This window comes from Ambystoma mexicanum, chromosome 2q (genome assembly GCF_040938575.1).
Source record: "Ambystoma mexicanum isolate Mex_15411 chromosome 2q, UKY_AmexF1_1, whole genome shotgun sequence".
In the NCBI taxonomy this organism is placed as follows: domain Eukaryota; kingdom Metazoa; phylum Chordata; class Amphibia; order Caudata; family Ambystomatidae; genus Ambystoma; species Ambystoma mexicanum.
Genome location: NC_090924.1, coordinates 1,263,343,298 through 1,263,366,185, shown reverse-complemented (window position 1 = coordinate 1,263,366,185; position 22,888 = coordinate 1,263,343,298). Strand labels below are relative to the sequence as shown.

At 45.7% G+C, this 22,888-nt stretch overlaps 1 protein-coding gene across 2 annotated transcripts in view; it reads left to right on the top strand.

Moving 5' to 3' along the window:
* PHKA1 (phosphorylase kinase regulatory subunit alpha 1) overlaps nucleotides 1-22,888 on the top strand; it is a 2,290,600-nt gene that overhangs the window by 907,963 nt on the left and 1,359,749 nt on the right. For both annotated transcript variants that reach the window (XM_069648650.1, XM_069648649.1), the window contains exon 13: nucleotides 14,506-14,584. In XM_069648650.1, the coding sequence (XP_069504751.1) occupies nucleotides 14,506-14,584 (79 nt within the window). The remainder of the gene's footprint in view (nucleotides 1-14,505; nucleotides 14,585-22,888) is intronic.

Sequence of the window (22,888 nt, the reverse complement as noted above, 5' to 3'; positions counted from 1 at the left end):
ACATCAGCCAACTACTGCCTCCAGTGCACAGCAAAAAGCAATCCTGGCAACAAGGACACAACCACCAGCTAAATGTGGAAGGCACATCTGCTATTACCTGTGTGTAATCCGCGATTGGCGAACTGAGCATGCTTTAGCACCTTTAAGAATGCATGCCGGTTGGGCGTGGTCTGGCGCCGCGGAAGATGGCCACCTTAAACTGCCACTTTGTCTCACCTCATCATAATGATGGCATTTCGTTTATTTACTGGTTTGTTTTCTTATTGTGCCCCTGCCCCAGAGTCGCAGATAAGTTTGGATAGCTTTGTTCTGGAGTCCTTACTTCAATCCGTTAATTCCCAGGCTGGCATACAGCACAGCATCATCCGGGTGCCTGCTGCTTCATGCAGCGGCCGCCTCGCGTAGGGAGACACACGGCACTCTGTGGACTACAGGTGGCCAGCATCACGCCTTTTCATCTCCTCCTCAAAAACACCACCACCATCTGTAGACTCCGGATACTGCACGGCTGCTATAAATCAACGCATTTCAGCTAAGTGTTTCTCTCTGCATACTTTCACTTGACTTTAAACTGTTTTGTTCACAACGTGTGGTGGAAAGTAGTAACTTCAGTCACACCGCACTGAAATGAATCGGGCAGCATCGGAGAAGGTCATGTGGGGATACTTGAAGAAAAACTATATTTCTTCCAATGCATTGCTGCATAGAATGAAACGTATTTAAATAAGAGGGAAAGGGGAAAAACAAAAGTAAAATAAGGAAAAGAAGACAGACAGGAAAATAAAGTGGAAGGTACATTTTACTTAAGGAATCGTCAGTACGATTATAAGATATCTGAGCAACCTATGGACATCAGGGTTGAACCTCAATATATTGTCTGAATCCTCTTTCTGAATTACCTCGGTATTTGCATATCCCAACCCTTTTACAACTTTTTGAGGCCATCTTCTTGTTATTACGCAGCCCTTGCTACTACCCTCTACATCATTAAGCACACAGCTCTTCTCTGGACCTACTGCTTAGCTTTGCATCTGCAGCACCTCTAAATCAGCGTCTCTATCCTTGGTATCTCCTATCCGGTACCTCTGGCCATAATGGCTACAAGCAAAAACAATAAAAAAACGCCTGTCATCAAAGACCCCAACCTTTCTTCAACTAACCTAAAAAGGCCAAAGAGTGATTCACCACCTTGGCTTTGCTTAACAGACACAGCTATTGAGACCATCCTTCAGGAAATCAGAGCACTAATGCCCTTCATCAAAACCACAAATAAAAATTTCAACAATTGGATGATAGATGGAAGGGCTTTGAAGACAGAAGGGAGGAGGTGGAGCGAAGGGTAGGTCTTATGGAAGATGTTTCCTAGGGTAGCGCAGCTTGAAAAAACTTTTAAAGACCTCCAGAAACATAATGAGGATAAGGAGAATAGAAGCAGACACAATAATTAACGCATATCAGGCATGCCTGAAGGTTGCGAAGGCTCGGACCCCATTGCATTTATACAGAAATTACTACCTGCCATACTTCATCTACCTTTGGAATCTTCATTCACTATACAGGAGCTCATTGCATTGGCCCATTAAGAAACTCTGCATCCCCATCACCCTCCTCCCTGAACTCTTATATTCTACTTGCTTGAATACACCCAGCTCCAGCTAATTATTTCCACAATTAAGGAGAAAAAAATCTCACTTGGCATGGAAGTAAATAACATATTTTACAGGATGTGACAAGGAACACAGCTCTACGCTGAACAGAATTCTTATCCTTCCGCCGTGCATTAAAGCAGCTCAATATTACATATGGGTTATATCACCCATGCTCCTTCAAAGTCACTCACGAGGGACGTATTGCCAAGTTTGAAGATCCTGCTGACATGAAAGCTTTTATTAGTGCCATCAAGACTGATGGCATAGAACCATCCATCACTGGCAAATTCCTCTACCTCTTCTGGAACATGAGGTTTTTGATATCTCGCCCACTTTGGTCTTCATTTAATGTCGTTATTAACTTTACATTATAACATTGGTGAGACGGGTGCTGTCGTGGCGTACCTCTCCTGCTGGGAGACGTCTTTTTTTTCCTTTTGACTGCCCGGTAGGTGTCAGCTACCCCCTTTTTGCCTCTCTTACTTTTTTACCCACTTCCCGGTCTGATCTCCTTTTTGTTTCTAAATCATATATGCTGCAGTTCTTGTTTTTCCTGAATCTGAGTTTTTTTTCCTCACTTTTTGACTCCAAATTGGCAGTCCTTCATCAGACTTCCCCTCCCTATGCTCTTATCCCTGTGTATTTTCCATTTGTGTTGTGCCCGTTATGGGAGGTCCCAGCCGTATCAATACTTCACTGATTCATATTGTTCTGGCATTGCTCATTTCATTCTCGTTTGCTTGCATTTTGTGTTCATTATAGGCTTATATCCTGACCCTACAATTGCCTTATTGTTTCAATGGTATTTAAGTGTGTAACTTGGAACGTTGAGGGTTGCAATAACCCAATAAAAAGGTGAAAGATTATATCCCATCTCAATAAACTCAAGCCTTCACTGGCATGCATACAAAAAACTCGCCTATCAAGTGCCAAAGCGATGAAACTCAAATCCCTCTGGATCAAAGACGTTATTGCAAGTCCTGCGGTGGGCAAGAAAAACAGAGTTGCTATACTCCTCATCAAGAAATTATCATTTAAGATTCAGGTCCAAGGTGCCGACACCAATGGGCGATGGGTATGGATCAAGCTTCTGATTGGGTCAGTTCATGTTTCCATCTGATCATCCATGTTCCTACTCTACCTGATCCTAGCTTTTGGTTTTCCCTGAAACAAATGATTCTCAAAAATGACTTCACCAATCTTATTGTGTGTGGCGATGTTAATCAAGTCTTTGACCCGTTCCTAGATCGAAAATCTAAATGTGTGTTCAAAACCTCTAAAACCCACAAATCCTTTGTAAATTGTCTTGCTGAAACTGGCCTAGTCGATTCGTGGAGGCTTTCCTATCCTACATAGTTAGACTACACATTTCACTCGCCTCCACATGACACACTCTCTCGCCTAGATTATATTTTCTCCTCCAAATCTCTTACGGGCACAATTATTGATTCTTCGATCTCTAATATCATTTCTGATCACGCCCCTGTTTGCACTTTTTTCATTTTTGAGGACATTAAAAAGCCATCGTCCAGATGGAAATTTAATAACTATCTGTTGCAAGAACAGCAGTTTATTCAATCAGTACAGTTATTCCTACAGCAGTTCTTTGCTTAAAACCTCGATTGTGACACCTCAGTTGCTACCAATTGGGACGTGTTCTTGGCCATGCTAAGAGGTCATATCATGGCATATTCTGGAAGAAAGAGGCTGCTTAGAAAACACTGTCCAACGCTGAAAAACATTACTATCAAGACTCCAGTGCAATGCACCTCCGGTTGGTCATGGCATTACGTTTCCAAATTAACAATGAGCTCACTGAATTAGCTTCTGGAACTCTACTAAAATACAAAACCAAGATTTGCCAAACTTCCAACAAGGCAGGGAAGTCACTCGCCTACTATCTTAAAACTAGGAAGGAAAGAACATACATATCACACATCGAAGACAAATATGGCCTCCCTTACTCATCCTGATGATATCTTAAATTGTTTTAAACAATTTTATTCAGACTTGTACACTCCTGAAACCACTGTTCCCTCCGAAAATATTGACTCCTTTCTCTGCAAGATCATGGACCTTCTTATCCCCAAATTGACCTGTCACACTTAGAGGGTGACATTTTACTTTCCGTAATCACTCGTATCCTTAACCATCCGCACCAATCTTGTGTAAGTGCTAGATTGTCCCCGGTACGGGCTGGTGTTTTCTACTAGCGTATCGAATTCCATTGCCGTCCCCTCCTGCCATATATCTACTAACGTTGCAATGCCATTTGGTTCCCAATGTTTCCAGATTGTCTTCCTCAGTTGCTTATCCACCCCCGACAGTGCCACTAACGGTATCTGCGGGGAACAAGGGGCAGGTTTCTCCATAACCTGGCAAGCTCTCTGCCATATCCTCCCACCCAATGCTAGCATTCTTGCGTATCCCCTGTGTCGTGGCTTTGGACCCCAAATCCATTCTTTCAAGACGAACAAGGTACATTCCGCCTGCAGTAATCTGGGCTCTGGCGTTAAGTCGTCCGATAGCCACCTGGCCACATACTGCAATTGACTAGCTAGGAAATGAATCTCGAAGTTTGGCAAATTAATGCCCCCCCCTGTCATATGTGTTTTACAATTTCCACAGTGCTATCTTATTTCTAGTATTGTGCCATATAAATCCCCTACACAGGCTTTGGAGCTTGACAAAGAATCGCTTGGGTATCATGTAATGTATGTTCCCTAAGAAGTGCAACAACCTAGGTAACACCACCATTTTTAGCAAAGCCACTCTCCCCATCATGGTCAAGGGGAGCTTGGCCCAGAACTTCATACAACGTTCAGTATTTGTCACTGACTTCTCTGTGTTATGTTTATATTCGGCCTCGATCGTGTGGTACACATCAATCCCCAGGTATCTAAATGCCATGGTCTCCCAATGGATTTGGAGTATTGACAGCTCTTCATCAGCACACATTGATATCAGGTGTAGCCCTCCCTTTGTAGGTATTCCCACTTCTCCATAATGTTGCCTCAAGTATATTGCCTTGGGCTCCAATGCCAGAATAAACATCATCGGGGACCACAGGTGCCCCTGCCAAGTTACCATCGGTCAGAAATGTTCGCCCCAGTCTTAACTCGAGCTAGTGGTGTGCTGTATAACAGCTGCACCCACTTCAAATACACTGGCCCCATCCCATATCCTTTTAAGGCCGCCATCAACCAAGGCCACTTAACGGAGTTGAACACCTTCACCGCATCTAATGAGATTATTGCAACCTCTTGTGAGTCCTGTTCCGTCAGTTCAATAATATGATCGAGCCTCTTGAGGTTGTCAGATATGTTCCTGTGCGGGACATACCCCGTCTGATCAGGATTTATGAGTCTATTAATGACCGGTCTCAACCTGTTCGCCAACACTGCAGTAAGTATCTTGCGGTCTTGGTTAAGCATGGACAGCGGTCTGTATGACCCGCAATCCATGCTTGGCTTGACTGGCTTAAGGAGCGGGATTATGATCGCCTCCCTCAGGGATTCCGGCAATACCTCTTTTTCCAGCGCTTCATTTAGCATCGCCAGCATCGGGGGGGCAGTGTCACGACCCTCGCCCAAAACCCCCTCTGGTCAACCCATTGGCCAGGTGGAGTCAGGACTCGGGCCTCTAGAGCCTGGCATCCTCTTCAAAAGCCCTCATGGGGCAAGTCCTGGCGCCTATGGTGCCAGGCTCATACACCATGAAAAACGATATGCTTGGGAACTGCTTTGTTTTGTCAGCCAACATGGAGGCATCCACATAGCTTGGTTCCTAGGAACCAAGCTATGCGGTCTAGTTTTTTGGGTGTGGTAGCCTAGGGACTACTTTACCTGGACTATTTTGTTGGGGCTATTTAAACCACACCCGAGCAAGACAACACGCTTCGCGTTACTTTGCAGCTTGCAACGTGATGCTCACAGTATCCAGCTATTCCCCCCCGAACCTCGGAAAAGCAGAACCTGCAAGGAGACAAAAGGAATATCATTAGCAGCAGCATCTTACCTGCAGTCTTCATCTTTAGTCACTCGCTGCTCCTGAGAACAGCTTCCTCGAATCTGCACGCCTCCCGGACAGAACGATCTGAAAGAGAAAGATAGAGGCAACATTAAAGAAAGCGGTAGAGACATTTGCAAATTACGAACTGCTCAAAAGGCTTACCTGGCTGGTCGCCTCTCGGCTGGCACCACTCCGGACATTCCACTCGCGCTGAAGAACACTGCGACCTACAAGGAAGGAAAACACAGGTTCGCAAAAAGGCAAGACTTCGCAGCTCTGCGCATAGCGCTTACTTACCGCATCATAGCGCTCTTAATGCGCCATGATTTACCAGCGGGGCTCAACCAAGCCTGTTCGCCACGCTGAAGCTCTGCATACCTAAGGGAGAAAAAGAGGCATTTTAAACAAAGAAAGGCATGGAGGATAGCAACAATACTAAAGAACAGTAATAAGACCTATCTGAACAATATCAAATGGCCCGGCGTCAGTGAAGTAACTGGACCGTACACGCCCACGAAAGACAACGCGGTCCCTGCAAAGAAGGCAGGACGGAGAGCACACAACTCTACCACAAGGTGAGGAGAGGGCCCCAGAGGGGCTGAAATCATACGGGGTGGAGGGAGGATACTTACCCGGTCGGTCAGTCTTGAACACAGTCCTCCTGTATTTTCAGGCAGAACCTTCCCCGCAGACCACATCCGGACAAAGCTGAGAAGTATACCAGCGAGTAACCCGGCTGGGTGGCGTCCCTGTGGATACCAGGTGAGCGTAACAGAACGAGAAGCCTACCATAACAAATCCACCTGGGCACCATGGAGACATCGGAAATGGACCAATTGGCCCAATTACTAGGAGAGCTTCGTGCTGAGGTTCATTCTGCCCGACAAGAGATTAATGCCCTCCGGAGAGACTTAATAGTGACCAAAGAACGCAATGAAGAGATTAGCAGGCAATACTTGCAATGACAGGCATGACCGACGCCTCTACCTGGAAGCAATCCAACGATGCAAAACCCCACCACACCATCCACTACCTCCACTCCGGTACAGATCACGTTACCTGGAACAGTTCCCCTGGCACCACCAGGAAGGTTCTCGGGCGACCCACGGAAGTATGCAGCATTCATCACTCAGTGTCGCCTTCATTTTCTTTGTAGGCGAGCATTTCCAAACGACCAAGCTTGGGTAGCTTTTGTCTGATCATACCTGAGTGGTAGTGCAGCAGATTGGTTGGTGCCGTTAGTGACCCATGACGATCCTCTATTACAGGACTTTGGGGGGTTCCAGAGAGAAATGGAAAAACGTTTTGCTCGCCATACCCAGGAACAAGCAGTAGACAACGAACTCTTATCCCTCCGACAGGGGAATCAGGACTTGTTAACGTACATTGCTACCTTCAACAGACAGGTTGCCGAAGCTAGGTGGCCAGAAAACAAAAGAACCACGTTATTCCTTCGAGGCTTACGAGGCGAATTAAAGGACGTCTTAGCCCAGGTGGTTGATCCGCCCAGAGACTGTGCCGAATTCATAAATCTGGTCGTGCAGCTAGATCACAGGTTGCAGGACCGAAAAGCAGACCGGTCTAAGACAGACCCTCGGACCGTGTATGTTCGACCAAGGGAAAACACATCCCGTGTACCTGAGAATGCTGTAGAACCCATGCAGATTGGAGGGATACGGCCTCCATTAACAAAACAAGAGCGGGACAAAAGAAGACGACAACAACTTTGTTTGTATTGTGGGAAACCAGGACATTTCCTGAAAGACTGTCCAGTAAAACCCCCAAGAAGAACAGTCGGGGCCACAGAGAAGGATGAAGCTAAGGAATCGGAAAACTACCAAGCTCGACAAATGTATTTATTTAGCTTGGGAAGGCCTATGTCTTCCAATGTGTCTATTATGTCTGCCTCTTTCTCCCCACCCGTGTCTGCATACAGTTGCTGATAAAACTCTACAAATCTATCGTTCACCTCCCTTTGTGTATCAAGTTTTTGCCCATTCTTGTTCCATATGGCTCTGATAGTTTGTCTGGGTGTTTCACATTTGTACAACCAGGCCAGCAGCCTGCCCGGCTTACCCCCCACCCCCCTGCTTGCTGCCTTTCTACATATTTTTTGTAGTTCAAGTTACACAACCTCCCCCAATGATCCTCGCAAGCTTATTGTAGCCCTCTAATAGTCCCAACCTCCTCAGGGGAGTGCTCTTCCTTGTGCATAATTTCTTCTAATTTCTTCTCTGCTTCATGCAATTCTATGGTGATCTCGCCCTGCAGCCCTTTAGACTTCGATATTGCTGCTCCCCTCACTACCACCTTAAATGCCTCCCATAATGTTCCAACTGACTCCACACTTGCAGTATTGTGTTCAAAGTATTCTGCTATCTCTTTTTTCAAGTCCTCTCTAAACTTGACATCTTTCAAGGCCTCTGTTTGAAGTCTCCATGTTGGGATCCATGCCCTGGGTGGAGTGTACTGCCACTCCACGATCTGTGGCGAGTGATCCGATAGGACTCTTGCTTTATATTCTGAGCGCATTAATTCTCCCGTCAGCTCCGATGTAGCAAACATATAATCTAGCCAGGTATATGGATTCTGTGGCGCTGCATAGTGGGAATTCTGCCTGTCCTGTGGGTGGTGTATCCTCCATAGGTCTACTAGGCGAAAATCTCCCAATACAGTTTTGCAGGGTCTTGGCTGCTGGGGTGGGCCTCAATATCTTCCTGTCTGATCTATCCACCTTAGGATCCAGCGTACAATTGAAGTCCCCCCCCCCCCCAAATGACTGCCCCTCCCTGGCTGATCTTGCCATATACGGTCTTGAAATAGCCTACAGTGTCCTGGTTCGGGGTATACGTATTGATGATACTCAACTCTCTATTTTCTACCAGGCCCCTTATCAGTACCATCCTCCCATCCAGCTCTATAGTGGACTGTAGCAGCTTAAATGGGACATGTGGTGCAATCCACGTAATGACTCCTCTGGCATACACGGAGTACGTCGCTCCTATAGTGTTTCCTCTCCATTTCCTCCCCACTATCTCCAGCTTCTCCTTCGTTAGGTGAGTTTCCTGCAATAGGGCAATATCAATTCTTTGTCGTTTCAAGTACATCATACCTTATTTCTCTTCAAATAACTGTTGAGCCCCTTGACATTCCAGACGGCTATCTTCAGGTTTCCCATCTCATCCATATCCTGTCCCACCCTTTTCCTCCCTTATCACCCGTTCCAGGTGCAATAGTGTGTAGGTGTAAGCTCGTTCTCTATTGTTATCCCGCCAAACACCCCAACTCCCTTCCCGCCCCAACCTGACGCAGCCCCAACTCAAACTCCCCAACTCCCGCCGCCCTCCCCTCTACCCTCCCCATCCCCAACTGATGCCTAGCTCCATCCCTGGATCTCAGGCTACCTCACATCTAGCCCTTTCTTGGCCTCTGCCCGTACTCTGGAAACAGCAGGGGGATATCACCCTACTGATGAGTCAACTAAACTAACTACTGGGGGTAAGGTCGTGTTTCCATTGCTTCTCCTGCATTATTGCTTATGGTATGCCGCATACGCTTGACACATATCTGACACTGCTCATATGTGTATTCTAGTCCAAAAAGTCTGCATAAAAGTATGCTAAATGATCTATATGACAATTAGCTCACATGCCCAATATGCCCCTTCCAGTCTTAACCGCTACATCAACATCAGTCCCAAAGTTAATGTTTACATGCCATACTTATCTGTAACAATATATGCATGTCCAACAATATGGCTCTTAAAGATACAGTGATGGGTCACTTCTCTGTCTCGCTCTCCTTCCGGCCTTCCGCTCCCGTTGGGCAGTTACTCGCGTCCAGCCATGCAGATACTTCCTCCAGGGAGTCAAAAAAGAGGGCCTTGTTCTTGTGTAGCACTTTAATCTTTGCTGGGTACAGTAGCATGTATCTAAAGCCTGCGTTGCGTAATCTCCTCTTGAATGCTACGTAGTTCAAGTGCCGCATTTGTACCTGGAGTGTGTAGTCCGGATATGCTGTGATGTCTGCAGAGGCCGTGCTTATCGTTCCACTTTTCCGGAAATGTTCCAAAACTTTCTCCCGGTCTTTATAGTTCAGGATTTTGCCGATGACTGGTCGCAGGGGACGGGGAGGGCTCTGGTGGCGGTTTCCTGATCAAGGCTCGATGTGCCCTCTCCAGTGCAAACCCCTGAGTGCTCTACCTGTTATCTCCTGCAACAACATTTTTTCAATGTAATTCGTCAGGTCCACTCCCTCTTCCCCTTCCGGGAGCCCTATGATGCGGACGTTATTTCTGCGTGCGCCCCCTTCCGCCTCTTCAGCTCTGTGTTCTAGATTGCGCACTTTTTGCGACAGCGTGTGAATCGCCTTCGTGTTGGTTTGCGCAGGTGCTTGTATTGGCATTCAACTCCTCCTCCAGATTCCCTGTGCGTTCCGCCAGTGCCTGGATGTCTTGTCGCAGGAGGTTCACATCCACGCTTATCGCATCGATTTTAGCTTCGAGCGAAGTCTTCAGGTCCAAGATGGCCGTATCAATTTTAAGCCCCCAAGCTACCTTTAGTTCGGCTATGGCATCAAGTATTTGTTGGTCGTTCCGGCTGGTGGCTCCAGCTTCCTGTGCGGACAGTCCCTTCGACCAGGCGCCTGCCATCATTGGCGATGCCTTGGCAAAATCCTCCATGGAAGACTGCTTTTCCTTGGCTTTGGGCTGCCTGGATGACATTTTTCCATGCGTGAGGTGAAGTTATCTTGTGCTTCTATATAGGGTGACCGCACCCCCGTCGACTGTGGATAGTTAATTCGGTGCAGGAAGCTTCTGTGTAGTTGTCTCCTATGCCTTGTGGCCAGCTCTCTGCGCAGCAGAGCCCTGGGGGGGTCCCAGTCACCATCCAGGTGCTCCCAGGAGTGTGGCTCTGTCACTCCTCCCAGCATTGTTTCTCCCCTTTGTATGTCTCGCATCAATTCCTGCTCCGCTGGTCTGTGTGCTAGTTATGCTGTGCAATCAGGCTACTTGTTAGTTACTGTGAGTGTCTCATCACTCTTCCCACACCTAGCACACTTCGTGCCTATGCTTCACCACTTTCCGGCAAATTTCTGTTCTTTTGCAGGGTCTGTATGCTGTTCTGGTGTTTGCTCTTCATAGATATGGCTGCCTGCATGTGTTGAGGGACCCGTGATACTATGGCATAAGCGAGTGCCACCTTCATGCAAATGTCAATTTCACATTTTAATTTTCTCTGGCTCTCTGCATGATCTCGCGCTGTAACAGTGTATCACTGTGTTCTTTCAGAGCAACGTGGCTCGTCTTCTTACAGTTCCTTCTCCACAGAGTATACCGCCAGTGTTGGTAACTCCTGCGAGCCCCCGGGCTCATGTTGCTATAATCCTTTGTTGTAGGGGTGTACTTCGCTCTGGCACCGAGGTTATCCGCACATCCTCGGTGTGCTGATGCCGCTCCTAGACATGCGTGCCGTCCGCCAGTGTCCACAAGAACTCTAGGGTTCGTTTGGTACACAATATTTCTTCCAGTCAGCTGGCTATGTTCTCTCGGCCTCCGCAAGCATTGCAGCCGTCTTCATTACCACCCTTCTTCTGCTTCCTGAGCCACCGGCTCCGCTGTCTGTATAAGGGAGAGCCAGGCTCCGGTTCTAGGGGATTGCAGCGCCAGGCACATCCTTTGTTCTTTGCAGGGTGCCATTTTGGGAGGCTCGCTCGCAGGATCTTCGCTGCTTTCACAAGCTCACGGTTTCTTTAAACAGCTGCTCGGAGTCTCGTGTTCAGGACCGCTGTATGCACCCAGTATTCATGTAGCTGTAGCTATAAATCCACATCTCTCAGCAGGTTTTAAATGCATGTATCCGTCGGATCAGCAGGATCCTGCAGAAACCACGCCTTAGTCCGTGGCCATGTAACCACACCCCCCCTATACCCCTAAACTTAAATTGTTATTTTGCCACTCTATCCCCCAGAAATCCTCTTCAGGATATTTTTCTGAGGCTCTGCTCATCATATTCCCCAAAGCTGATAAAGATCCCACACTTCCCTGCAACTATAGACCAATTTCTCTTGTAAATGTTGAAAGCAAAATCTTTGCTAAAATTCTCGCCAACAGAATTGATTAGTTTCTTCCTGCTTTGATCAAATCCGACCAAGTTGGGAATGTGAAGGGGCGGAACATCTCTTCAAATGGCAGATTATTATTTGATGCCTTTCTTGTAATCTCTAAGGACAAGAAAGATAAACAGGGCTATGCTGCAGTTGCACGTGACACAGAAAAAGCTTTTGACCGCGTCAACTGGGACTTTTTTTCAATCTCTCCGATGGCATGGTTGTGGCGATAGGTTTATATCCCTGGTTAAGCTTCTCTACTCTTGTTCCAAATCATCTATTATTATTAACGGGCAATCCTCATCCTTCTTTCCCTTAAGTAGAGGAACTACACAAGGCTGTCCCCTCTTCCCCATCCTTTATATACTCTCTCTTGAAACCTTGCTTGAACTCATCAGATCCGACAGATACATTCCTGGAATCCCCTGTGGAAATTCAATTATAAACATTTCAGTTTACGCAGATGATATTCCTATCCCTGTTAAAAATCCCAAAATTCACCTTCCTCGCCTGCTTAATAGACTCCATCAATTTTCCCTATTGTCAGCCTCCAAACTTAATAAAGATTTTACCCCTAAATTCCTTTTGCGTCAAGCATGACTTAGATGTCGTTGGTTTTAAATGTTATGAGTCAATTAAATATCTAGGAATTCGCTTTGCCTCCTCAACATATAATACTATCAAACTTAACATGCAAATACTGTTGGACAGACTCAGCGAATTAACCTCAATGTGGTCTCCCCTTTACCTCTCCTGGTGGGGTCGACTCGACACCATTAAGATGATGCTGTCCCCCGTGGTTTTAGATTACCTGCAACTCCTTCCGGTCCCAATTTTTCCTTCATTTTTCAAGTCCATCTGCTCAATTCTTTTCAGTTTCTGCATTTCTTCAACAATCCCGCTGCTGGTTTGCCCCTCCCAGTTCTTCAGACATTCCCTCCTGGTGTGCATTAGAAAAACACATAGTACATCCTTATGTTGCAGCCAATCTTATTTATGTATTTAGCCACTTTTCTACAGCCCCGTCTGACCCCATTAAGGCCGCTATTTCTGCTCTAAAACCATTTCTCTTTCCACATACCAAGACCCCTCCCAAGAACCTTTCCCCTTTGCTTTGGCACAATACAAATATCACCATTAATAACAGAGTATTATATTACAAATCCTGGTTAAAATGTGGCATCCAATTCATTCATCAAATTGTCAATGGCTCCTCCATTCTCTCCTTCCAACAACTAAGAAATCTCTTTTCCATCCCTGTTTCTGACTTCAATTTTTATAATAACTTGGTAAATGCGTGCCTAGATCCACTCCATTTCTCGAACATCATCCTTTCACCTGATGCTGCTAGACTTTTGTTACTAACCATGGTTTCCGATATATAAAGGCCTCAAAATGTTACAATGCTTTGACTTCTAAGAATGTTGTATGGCCTGTGCGCTTGACATGGGAGAATGACCTGGGCTGTGCTTTGAATGACCACACGTGGTCTCTACTGTACTCTAGGATCAGGGGCATATCTGCTTCAGCCAACATAACACATCTGTTCTTCTTCATCCACAGAGCATGTATCACTCTCTTGAAATTATCCAGATCCAAGAAAGATACAGATGCTAAATGTTGGTCATGTGGCGGTGCCCCTGCCTCCTATAAACACATGTTTTTTGACTGTCAATATGTATTTAAGTTCTGGCAGGAAGTTTGGAAATTCCTTAAACTCATTTTTACTGTGGATGTCCCATTTATCTTTTCTAAATATTTTGTCGGGATGCCTGGTGGTCACAAACATTAATTTGTATACCTCTGCCAAGCTATGACTTGTTCATTGCCCTTGCTCTGAAGCTCATCGCCACCAAATGGAAAGACTTGCACAACCTTTCCACCAGGGGTTGGTGGAACATCCGTCACATGCATAGAATTGAGTTATGTATGGCCACTTATCTGGATACTATTTCCAAGTATAACGCCAAATGGGCATTCTTTATTCGCTATGAAGACTGTTAATGCTTCGTTGCATGGTACCTGAGCATTGGTGTTTGATCCCCCCTCTCCATTTGAGCATCGCCTGATTGCCTTTATTTGTTCATCAGATTTTTCCAATGCTTTATTCCAAAAATACCAATTATCATATTGCTATTGATGGCTCTCTTCCCCCCCTTCTTCCCCTATGTTCTCATGTTAGTTTTTTGTCTGTCCCCTCATTTGTCCCCCCCCTGGAAGTCCTAAGTATATGAACTTCAACTTGATTGCATATCTCAATGTTGTTGAGTCTCCCTCATTAATGAACTATTCTTTTGGTCCTACTCACTTAGTCACTCACTAATTCTGCATATATAGTATCGTATTCCTCGTGATTAAATTGTGATCAATGTTTTTCTTCATGAATTTCTGCAATGTTATATGCACTGTTTTCACTTTGTATAATCTCAATAAAGATTATTAAACATAAAAGAATGCATGCCAAGCTTTACAAAACTTCCAAATAAATAGCTTGCTCATTGTCTTTCTGGGCTTACCAATAGTGAATGGCATAACATTTGTGGAGCCGAGATGAATACATTGATATTCCTTTATTAATTTATGAAAGAATAGAATTAAGAAATGTCTTTCCATGTCTTCTTCACAGGCACTGCTGCAAAGTATCAGCTATTCCATCGTGCCTTTGAGCACATGCATTCGCTAATGGGATAGTTCCGTATTTTTGCTCTTTAGTCACTCATCTCTCTATTGTTTACAGGGATTTTTGGCGCCAGGTGAAATCGATCCCCTGAACCGCAGGTTTTCAACTGTCCCAAAGCCGGATGTGGTAGTTCAAGGTGGGTAAATTGTAGTTCATTGTCTGCATTTAAAAGCAATTTTAAATGAAGTGGCAGTGTGAGTGTATGTGCCAGTTGTATGATTGATGGTGGAGGTTAATCTTGAAAACCTGGAAGAACGAGTTATGAGTTTCATCATCCTTATTCCAATAAGCTCAAGGTTCTGATGCCAAGTGAGTCCCAGAACACTTGAACTTTCCCTGAGGACTTTATCCTGGAACTCCGTGATCTCTCTGCTCAGCATGCGAGAAGTCCCTTTTAGTGTCTTTCATGAAACACATCAATATTCTTTTCTTTGCAAGAAGCAAGTTTAAATTAACAAATCTAGCTTGAACCTGGGGGAAGACTTCTGGTATCTGCTTAGTCATAATTTGTGCAATTCCTTTGATTTTGTTCCAGAACCCTTCTATTTCAGGGCATTCCCTTAGTAGATGGAGCAATATGCCTAGATCTATTTCACAAACGTTTCACTGATCTCGGAATATTCTACGCAGCCACAGGTGGGTCATGTAAAATGTAGTGCGTATTTTAAAGTATATAAGGTGAAAACATGCTTATTTTTGGTCTGTTCGCATGCAAGGAACCCAGTGTGAATTTGTAATGGAAGTTCCTAAGCCCCTCCACCACCGCCTATTTCATTCTGGATTAATTTGGCTCTACAGCTTTAATGTGAAAATCGTGTTATATATAATGGTGATTTAATGATGGCACTCTACTGCTGGCAATATATAATATGTATAATGTAGGACCCCTGTAGTCACCAGGGCTCTGTGAAAAGTGATCCATTTAGCCTTCAGTGAATTTCCGAGTTGAGTGTACATGATTGAAGTTAAACTTTAGTATTTTATCTCTCCGGCACACTGTACCAATTTAGAGAATTTGCCATTTGGAAGTATCACTCATCAGCTGCGCTCTAACCCGAACACTGGGTTCAAGAAGTGTATCGAATGTGGTGCCAAGATGTCTACGACTGACCTACATGGGGTATGTTTGAGGTATCTTGGCGTTGACCAAAGAACATCAGACTGTAGATCATGCTTGTCCATGGCGGGGAAGGCGTGGTAGGAACGCAAGGGCAAACTCACGGTAAAGGCCCCCCTTTTAAAAGCCCTGTCCACAACTCTGTCGAAAAGGTGTTCTTCAGATGAGTCAAGAGGTGACTCCACGGAGGAAGTGGTTGAAGAAACGCTCTCTATCAAAAAGCGATTCTCACCACTCCTCATCTTTGTCAAAGAAAATTGTAGAAGAAACGCCATAGATCCCCCTCCTCGTCCTCTGACTCATCGCCTGAACGCAAGGTAGCCTGCCTGTGTAAGTCGGTGACTCCAGCAGAATGGGAGGTTTATAGGCAGGATATGTTAAAAATCTTCGAGAAGGCAGCCCTGCTCCCCCGCGTCTCTTCTCCCCCACCCCCGAGAGAAAAAGCAAAGTGCCATGTCCTTGTCACGCCTTCTAAAGCCGACAAGGAAAATACCAAGGCCCTCATTAGGAGTCTGGTCATATCCCAGCGGGAGTAAATAGCATTACCACTACTCGTCCTGGCACTATTAGCTCCGGATCACGAGTAACAGTTGGGCAGTTATTGCCCATTTTACATTGGGTCCACAGGACCCAATTGGGTTGGAGGGGCGCTATTCTCGCTGACAGTAATTACGCCAGCGGTAATAGTGCCGAAAATGGGTGGACAATTTGGAGGTAAAGCTGCATAACTCGTGATTGGCCCAGCCCTTAAATGTGCCAGTAATAGCGTTACTGCTGCATTTAAGGGCTTTTGCCCAACTCGTGATGAGGCCCCCACGCTAAAACCTGTGTGCCCTCAAGCCCAGGAGAGAAGCATCCAACCCTTTGAGAACCTTCAAGGTCTCGAGTCGACGACGGGCCCAGTCCTCGTCCGTCGCAGACTCCTTCGAGTTGCAGGTCGAGTCCTTCGAGACCTCCATCGACGCTGATAGCGTTGAAGCCTTTGATGCCGGTAGCGTAGAAATCCTTGATGCCATCAAGGGAAATTGAAAAGACATTTAAACCATTTCCTAAAATTGATTTTAAGTCCCAATCTTCGTTTTTTTGAAGAACATGCGCCCTCTGATCAGGGCACTACACCCTTTGGGCTTCGATATGGCACCCTCCATGTTCCTGAGGCCCTCATAGCAGAGGAATCTAGAATGAGGGACCTGTATGACAACCTGCAAACATCAAGTGGTCTTGATACGTCACCAGAATTGGAATTTGGGAAGCCTGACCCAGCAGAACATGCTGATGCATCCTACAGATAGCTAATGTCTAAAGTGACAACATTTTTGGGATGGTGCAGACCAGCCACCCCTTTTAAGCAAGATGACCTCACGGACAGCTTGGAGAAGGACCCTGAAAAGGACTCTGTCTTACTGTTCCATATAGCCCTTCAAAAACGGTGCAGGCTAATTGGGAGGCTCCGTAGAGCAACTTCCACATCTAGCTGCATATCCCACAATACCACCGGTTACGGGTGACAATCATTTCGACGCAATGGCAAAAAAGCTATTTTCAGCCGGGAATATGGCTTTGAAGTCCGACAATGCCACTTGTGCACTTGCTAATTTTTCCACACCTTGCAGGATTGTATTTCCATGGCGGTTGAACACATTCCGGAAGGAGAGGGGGTGGGGGAGGCTTTCTGATCATTGTGAGAAATGGAAAGGAAGCAATGTGCGAGTCTCTCCAGTCAGGGTTGGACTCTGCCGACAGCATTAGAAGAGCCATGCCGGCGAGCACTGTCAAACGCAAATGTGCGTGGTTGAGGAAGTCTGGCTTTGCGCCGGACGTGCAATCTAACTTCGCAACATGTCCTTTGACGGCACTCGGCTATTTGGTAGCAAGGCTGAAGCGAGCCTAGAGAAGCTGCAGACCTCAAAAGCGGCAGCCAAGTCACTTATGGGCCGCCATCAGACAGTCACAACCTCCGCACCCCAGTGCACCAGCTTAAAAAAGGTAGGTCCTTTTGCTACTACTCCTCATTTGGAAGTGTGAGAGGATTGTGCAGTCATAGACAGTTCCCTCGTGGTCGATGAGGAAGAGGTGCCAAGTACACCCAAGCAACGGCTTCTTTAACTTCAGCCACTGCGTCGCCTCCTAAAAACCTCTGAGGCCTTATCTACAAGACCCAGGTGGGAGGCAGACTAACTCAACATCTGCAAGAATGACATGGTGGTACTTCAGATGCCTGGGCTTGGAAACAGTAGCCCAGGGTTACTGCCTCCACTTTTTAAGAAGGCCTCGGGATCATCCACCTGGGAGCCATTCTTACAAAACTCCAGATCTGTTCCTCTTGCAGGACATGTTGAGTCTGCTAGAGAAAGGTGCAATATAACCAGTGCTTGTGACGGAGAGGAACAAATGGTGGTACTCCCCTTACTTTTTGATTCCCAAGAAGGACAGAGGTTTGAGACCCATTTTGGACTTGAGATACTTTAACAAGTTCCTCAGGAAGGACAAGTTCAAAATGTTACCCTTTCTCAGATCCTTCACGCCCTCCAGCTTCAGGATTGGATGGTGTCATTGGACCTTCAGGATGCTTACTTTCATGTACCTATCATCACAAGTACAGAAAGTACCTGAGCTTTGCCGCTGGTGGTTCTCATCTGGTTCAGTTTCTGCCATTTGGGCTGACCTTGGCCCAAGGGTTTATTCACCAAGTTGATAGCGGTGGTGGCGGCAGCGAGTCTACGGAGAAGGGGTGATTTAAGTCTACCCCTTACCTGGACAATTGGCTGATCGGGTCTCGTTCCCTTGAATAGGCCAAGTAACATCTCGCCATAACCTGCCACTCTCTTCACAGACTTGGCTTCTCGCTCAATTTCAAGAAATCCCACATGATACAATCTCGAATGCTCCAGTTCATCGGAGCAGTCCTGAATGCGTCCTTGGGAAAAGGCTCACCCCCCGAGGTGAGGGCTCAACACATTCTGCAGATGGTCACCAAATTCCAGAGTGCCCGGCGTCTTCCGGCCTTTGACTTTGAGGTTGCTCGGCCTCATGGCATCCTGCATTTCGCCTGAGGATGAGATCCCTCCAGTGGGCCCTCAGAACACTGTGGTCTCCATTTTCGGACAAAATGTCCGATCTACTTCAGGTTGCCAAAAAGAATGTCTTAATGTCAGAAAACGCAATGGCCTTGTACTAGCTCAACAAGAGAGGAGGTGTAGTGTCACTACCACTGTCCATAGAGGCAATGCAGCTCTGGGCAATTCAAGAAGCAATCTCCCTATCGGCAGTTCACCTAGCCGGAGGGGATAACACGGGCGACGGACGCTCTGAGCAGGCAGAGCAGTCTCTCCCACGAGTGGGAACTCGCTTAGGAAGTCCTTCAAGAGATCTTCGCCCTTTGGACAAGCCCTCAGGTAGATCTTTTTGTGTCCAGTGTCAACTGGAAGTGTGAGCTGTCTGCTCCAGGGAATTTCCCCCAAGAAGAGCTCTAGGGGACATGCTCGTAGTGGACTGGGACTTTCTACTCCTGTATGCATTTCCTTCCGTCCCCGTCATTCCTCACGTGATTAGGAGGTTGAGAAGGTAGGGAAATCCATGATCCTAATTGCTGCAGATTGGGCCAGGAGGACGTGGTACCCGGACCTTCTGGACATGTCCATCTGCCCCCCAATGGGTCTTCCACAAAGAGAGGACCTTCTCCCATGAGGGGAAGTTCGGGGTCTCCATCCAGAGGTCAAGACACTCAACCTTCACGCATGGTTTCTGAGCGGTTGAGATACAAGGATTGGGACCTCCCAGAAGACGTCATGGAGATTTTGCTTTCGGAGCAACAAAGTCTCTGTATCGCTGCCGTTGAAGCAAGTTCTGCAGCTGGTGCAGGGAGAAGAATGTGGATCCTTTTTAGTGCGACACACCTATGGTATTAGTCTTTCCTATCGCATCTAGCTAATCTAGGGCTCCAGATTGGAACCATCAAGGGGTACTTGGCAGCGCTTTCAATTTTTAAGCACATGCCTGAGGAAGCATCTTACTTCAAGATTCAGCTGATTATTCAATTTCTAAAGGGACTCACACATCTGTTCCCTCCACTCCGGTTTCTGGTCCAGTATGGGATTTAAATCTAGTATTAAAATTCCTTGTGTGTGCTACCTTTGAGCCTCTTCACTCCTGTCCATTGAGGCTTTTCACATTTGAGACAATCTTGCTAATCGCTTTAACATCCGCCTGCAGGGTGAGCAAGTAAGCTTTGTCATGTAAGCCACCACACACAACTTTTTATAAGGACAAAGTCGTCTTGATGTAAACCCACTTTTCTTCTGAAAGTAGTTTCTGACTTTCATATCTCGCAGAAAATAGTTTTACGAACTTTCTACCCTCCTTCTGCATCCTACTAAGCAGGAAGAAAGCCTGAACAGACTAGACCCTAAAAGAGCTGTGATCTTTTACATATCACGTCTTGCTTAAATTAAGGCAGGATGACCAGCTTTTTGTGGGTTACACCAGACAGAAGCTGGGACTGGCAGTTACCAACCAAACATTATCAAGATGGATGATTCTGTGTATCATAGAATGGTATAGACTTGCGGGAAAGGATCCCCCAGAAGGTCTGCAAGCACATTCCACAAGGAGCATGCCTACTTCTTCTGCCTTACAGAGAGGAGTGCCAATTGTCAACATTTGTGCAGCATTCACCTGGTCGTCTATGCATACCTTCACAAAGCACTATTCCCTAGACTCTGCTTCAGGCCGGGAGGTGGGATTTGGAAAGGCAGTTCTACATTCCATTCATGACGAAATGTGAGAATTATTACTTTCTGAAAATTCGTACTCCCTCCTCCAAATCTCATGTTGCTTTGGAAGTCTGTCTAAAGATGAGCAATACATGGGAGGACATAATCCATTCGAAAAACAAGTTACTTACCCCTGGTAACTTTCTTTCGACTGGATGTTCCTCCCATGTATTTCTCATCGCCCCTCCCATCCCACCCTGCAGTAGAATTTCTGTGCAATACACCTTGCGTTCCTTAAGCGTCTAATACTGTCTTGGGCATGCTAATGCCGGTTATCCTGTGGGTTCAAGGAGAAAAAACCCAGAACTGAAGTAAGGGGCACAGTGCATGCTATTTATACCTTCGATGACGTCAATCTCAAGGGACAGTGGCCCTTGAGGGACATTGAGTTGACCTGGACGATGCACAGCACCCTCTGCCAAAATGTTTTATCAAAAGCAGCTAATGCTGGAAGGGAACATATCTAAAGATGAGGAATACGTGGAAGGAACATCCAGCAGAAAGAACGTTAAGAGGGTTAAGTAATTTGTTCTTCTTTGGACGTCTAACTGGATTTCTGCTGCTAGATTCGTGTTTTAAGTCTTTCTACGTTATTGATCAGGGGAGGAACACTCAATTCCCCATCACAGGTCAAGCGCAGCGAGCAGAGTGCAGTTGGAGTGGCTAGGTGCTATCTGGTAACTGGTCATCTTTTCCTATTAGCTTAATTACTTTTCCGATCCCTGTGTTCCAGAACATTTCTTTGGGATATAAAGAAGAATTTTACTGAGCTGAACCATATGGATACTACAGAGGAAGTACCTGTTTGACACAATAAGGTGAAAAATGAAGGAACGAAAACAAACAATCCCTTGGATGTAGTGGATAGAACAAAGGATGATTTATTTTTATTTTATTTATTGATAATTTGTAATGCGCACTATACAGCAAAAATTGTGTTTCAAGGCGCGTCAAGGCAAGGGAGGAATGAGGTGAGGGGATAAAACAAACACGTTCTTAAAAGGTCTTGGCACATTCGGAACGCACAAGTGTTATAGCATATGAGAGGGTGCTGAAACATGAAGGTGGGAGTAGGGGGAGGAAGGGAATTGCAAGGAGAAGGTGACGGTGGACGTGATTCAAACAAGCTGAATCCCACAAGGCACTATCTCGAGTTATTGTTAGTATAAGACAGATATTAGATAATAGGGGCTTAGGGAGAGAGGAGGTTCATGGCAAGACGAGAGAGAGGGGGGGGACCTTGGCCCCACATAGGCCTTAACAGAAATCCTTGAACTGTCCTTGAGACTGTTATTTCTGTGCCAAATGTGAATCTGGACTTTCATGGTCTAGATGTTCCTTCCTCCTCCTGCCAGGCTTCACTCCTGCCACCACCTAATGTGTTCCTCCTTCCAGATATGTCTGCCAGATAATGATTTCCTTGGTCTTACTGATATTTTCTCCTGTATGATATTTTGCTGTTTCCACCTGATGACTCCTTCCTCCTTTCTACTTCTCCCCTGCTTGCCCAAAGTGTCCTCTACTCCCTCCTCTCTGCCTCCAATCACCTCTTCCTTGCCTCAATCCCAATATGGTCAACCCTTCTCCCCATCGACATTCATTTTATTTTCTGTGCTATTTTCCCCTTGGGCAAAGGGGCTTAAATAGTGTTGTCTGTGTATACTTGTTTGCGGTTGCAGTTAAAAAAAACAACCTCCGTATGAGCAGGCATACTCGGGCTCTGACGCAGAGATATGTCTGTCTCTGGTAAGTATTCACTGTACGGAAACCGGATTTATCTTCGGATTGTGATTTCTGGTTGCTCTCACTCGCATATTCAGTGTGTGTGGGGGTGTGGGTGGAGTTGGAGATCGTTTTCTCTAGTCCCGATTTGTGGTACGAAATCCATTACTTGGATGGAATATTAGTTCTTTTGAAATTAATTGAACTTAACTATTGGTCACTATCATTTTAGGAAAACCTTCCTTGTCAAGAGCTTATTTCATAAATCGTATAACCTTTTCTGATGTCACCTCCTGCGTAAACCATTCAAAGCCATAATCTACTATCTGATAAATACTTGCAAACATATTTTTCATGCTGTGTTAGTAGACTTTTGGAAAAAACCATAACTTTTCATGTTTGCCTGTTACTATCTAGTGAAGAACATGTGGGACTTCAAAAGCTAATGTTTTATTTCATCGCAGCATACTATTTTCAGTTAGTCCAATTAAAGGTATCAAAACTTGAAACTGTGATTTTAAAAATGTTTTCTTATAAATACTGCAAGTGGGTTCCATGATATCCACTTCTTCCCTCATTTTTTAATATATATTTAAACAGAATGGAATGTTGGTACATTAAACTTTTGTACCCATCTACTCTGGCAATTGATTGGTAATCATCTGCCTACTCATTACTGCTTGCTATCAACAACGCTTGGTCCCGTCTGAACTCTGATGGACCATAATCTTTTCCTTGATCATTATCCATCTTGTTAGCATCCTTGTTTGACTCATCAGTTGGTATGGGAAGTGAAGCTATAGCCCTGGGATTTTTAAACTCCTACTGC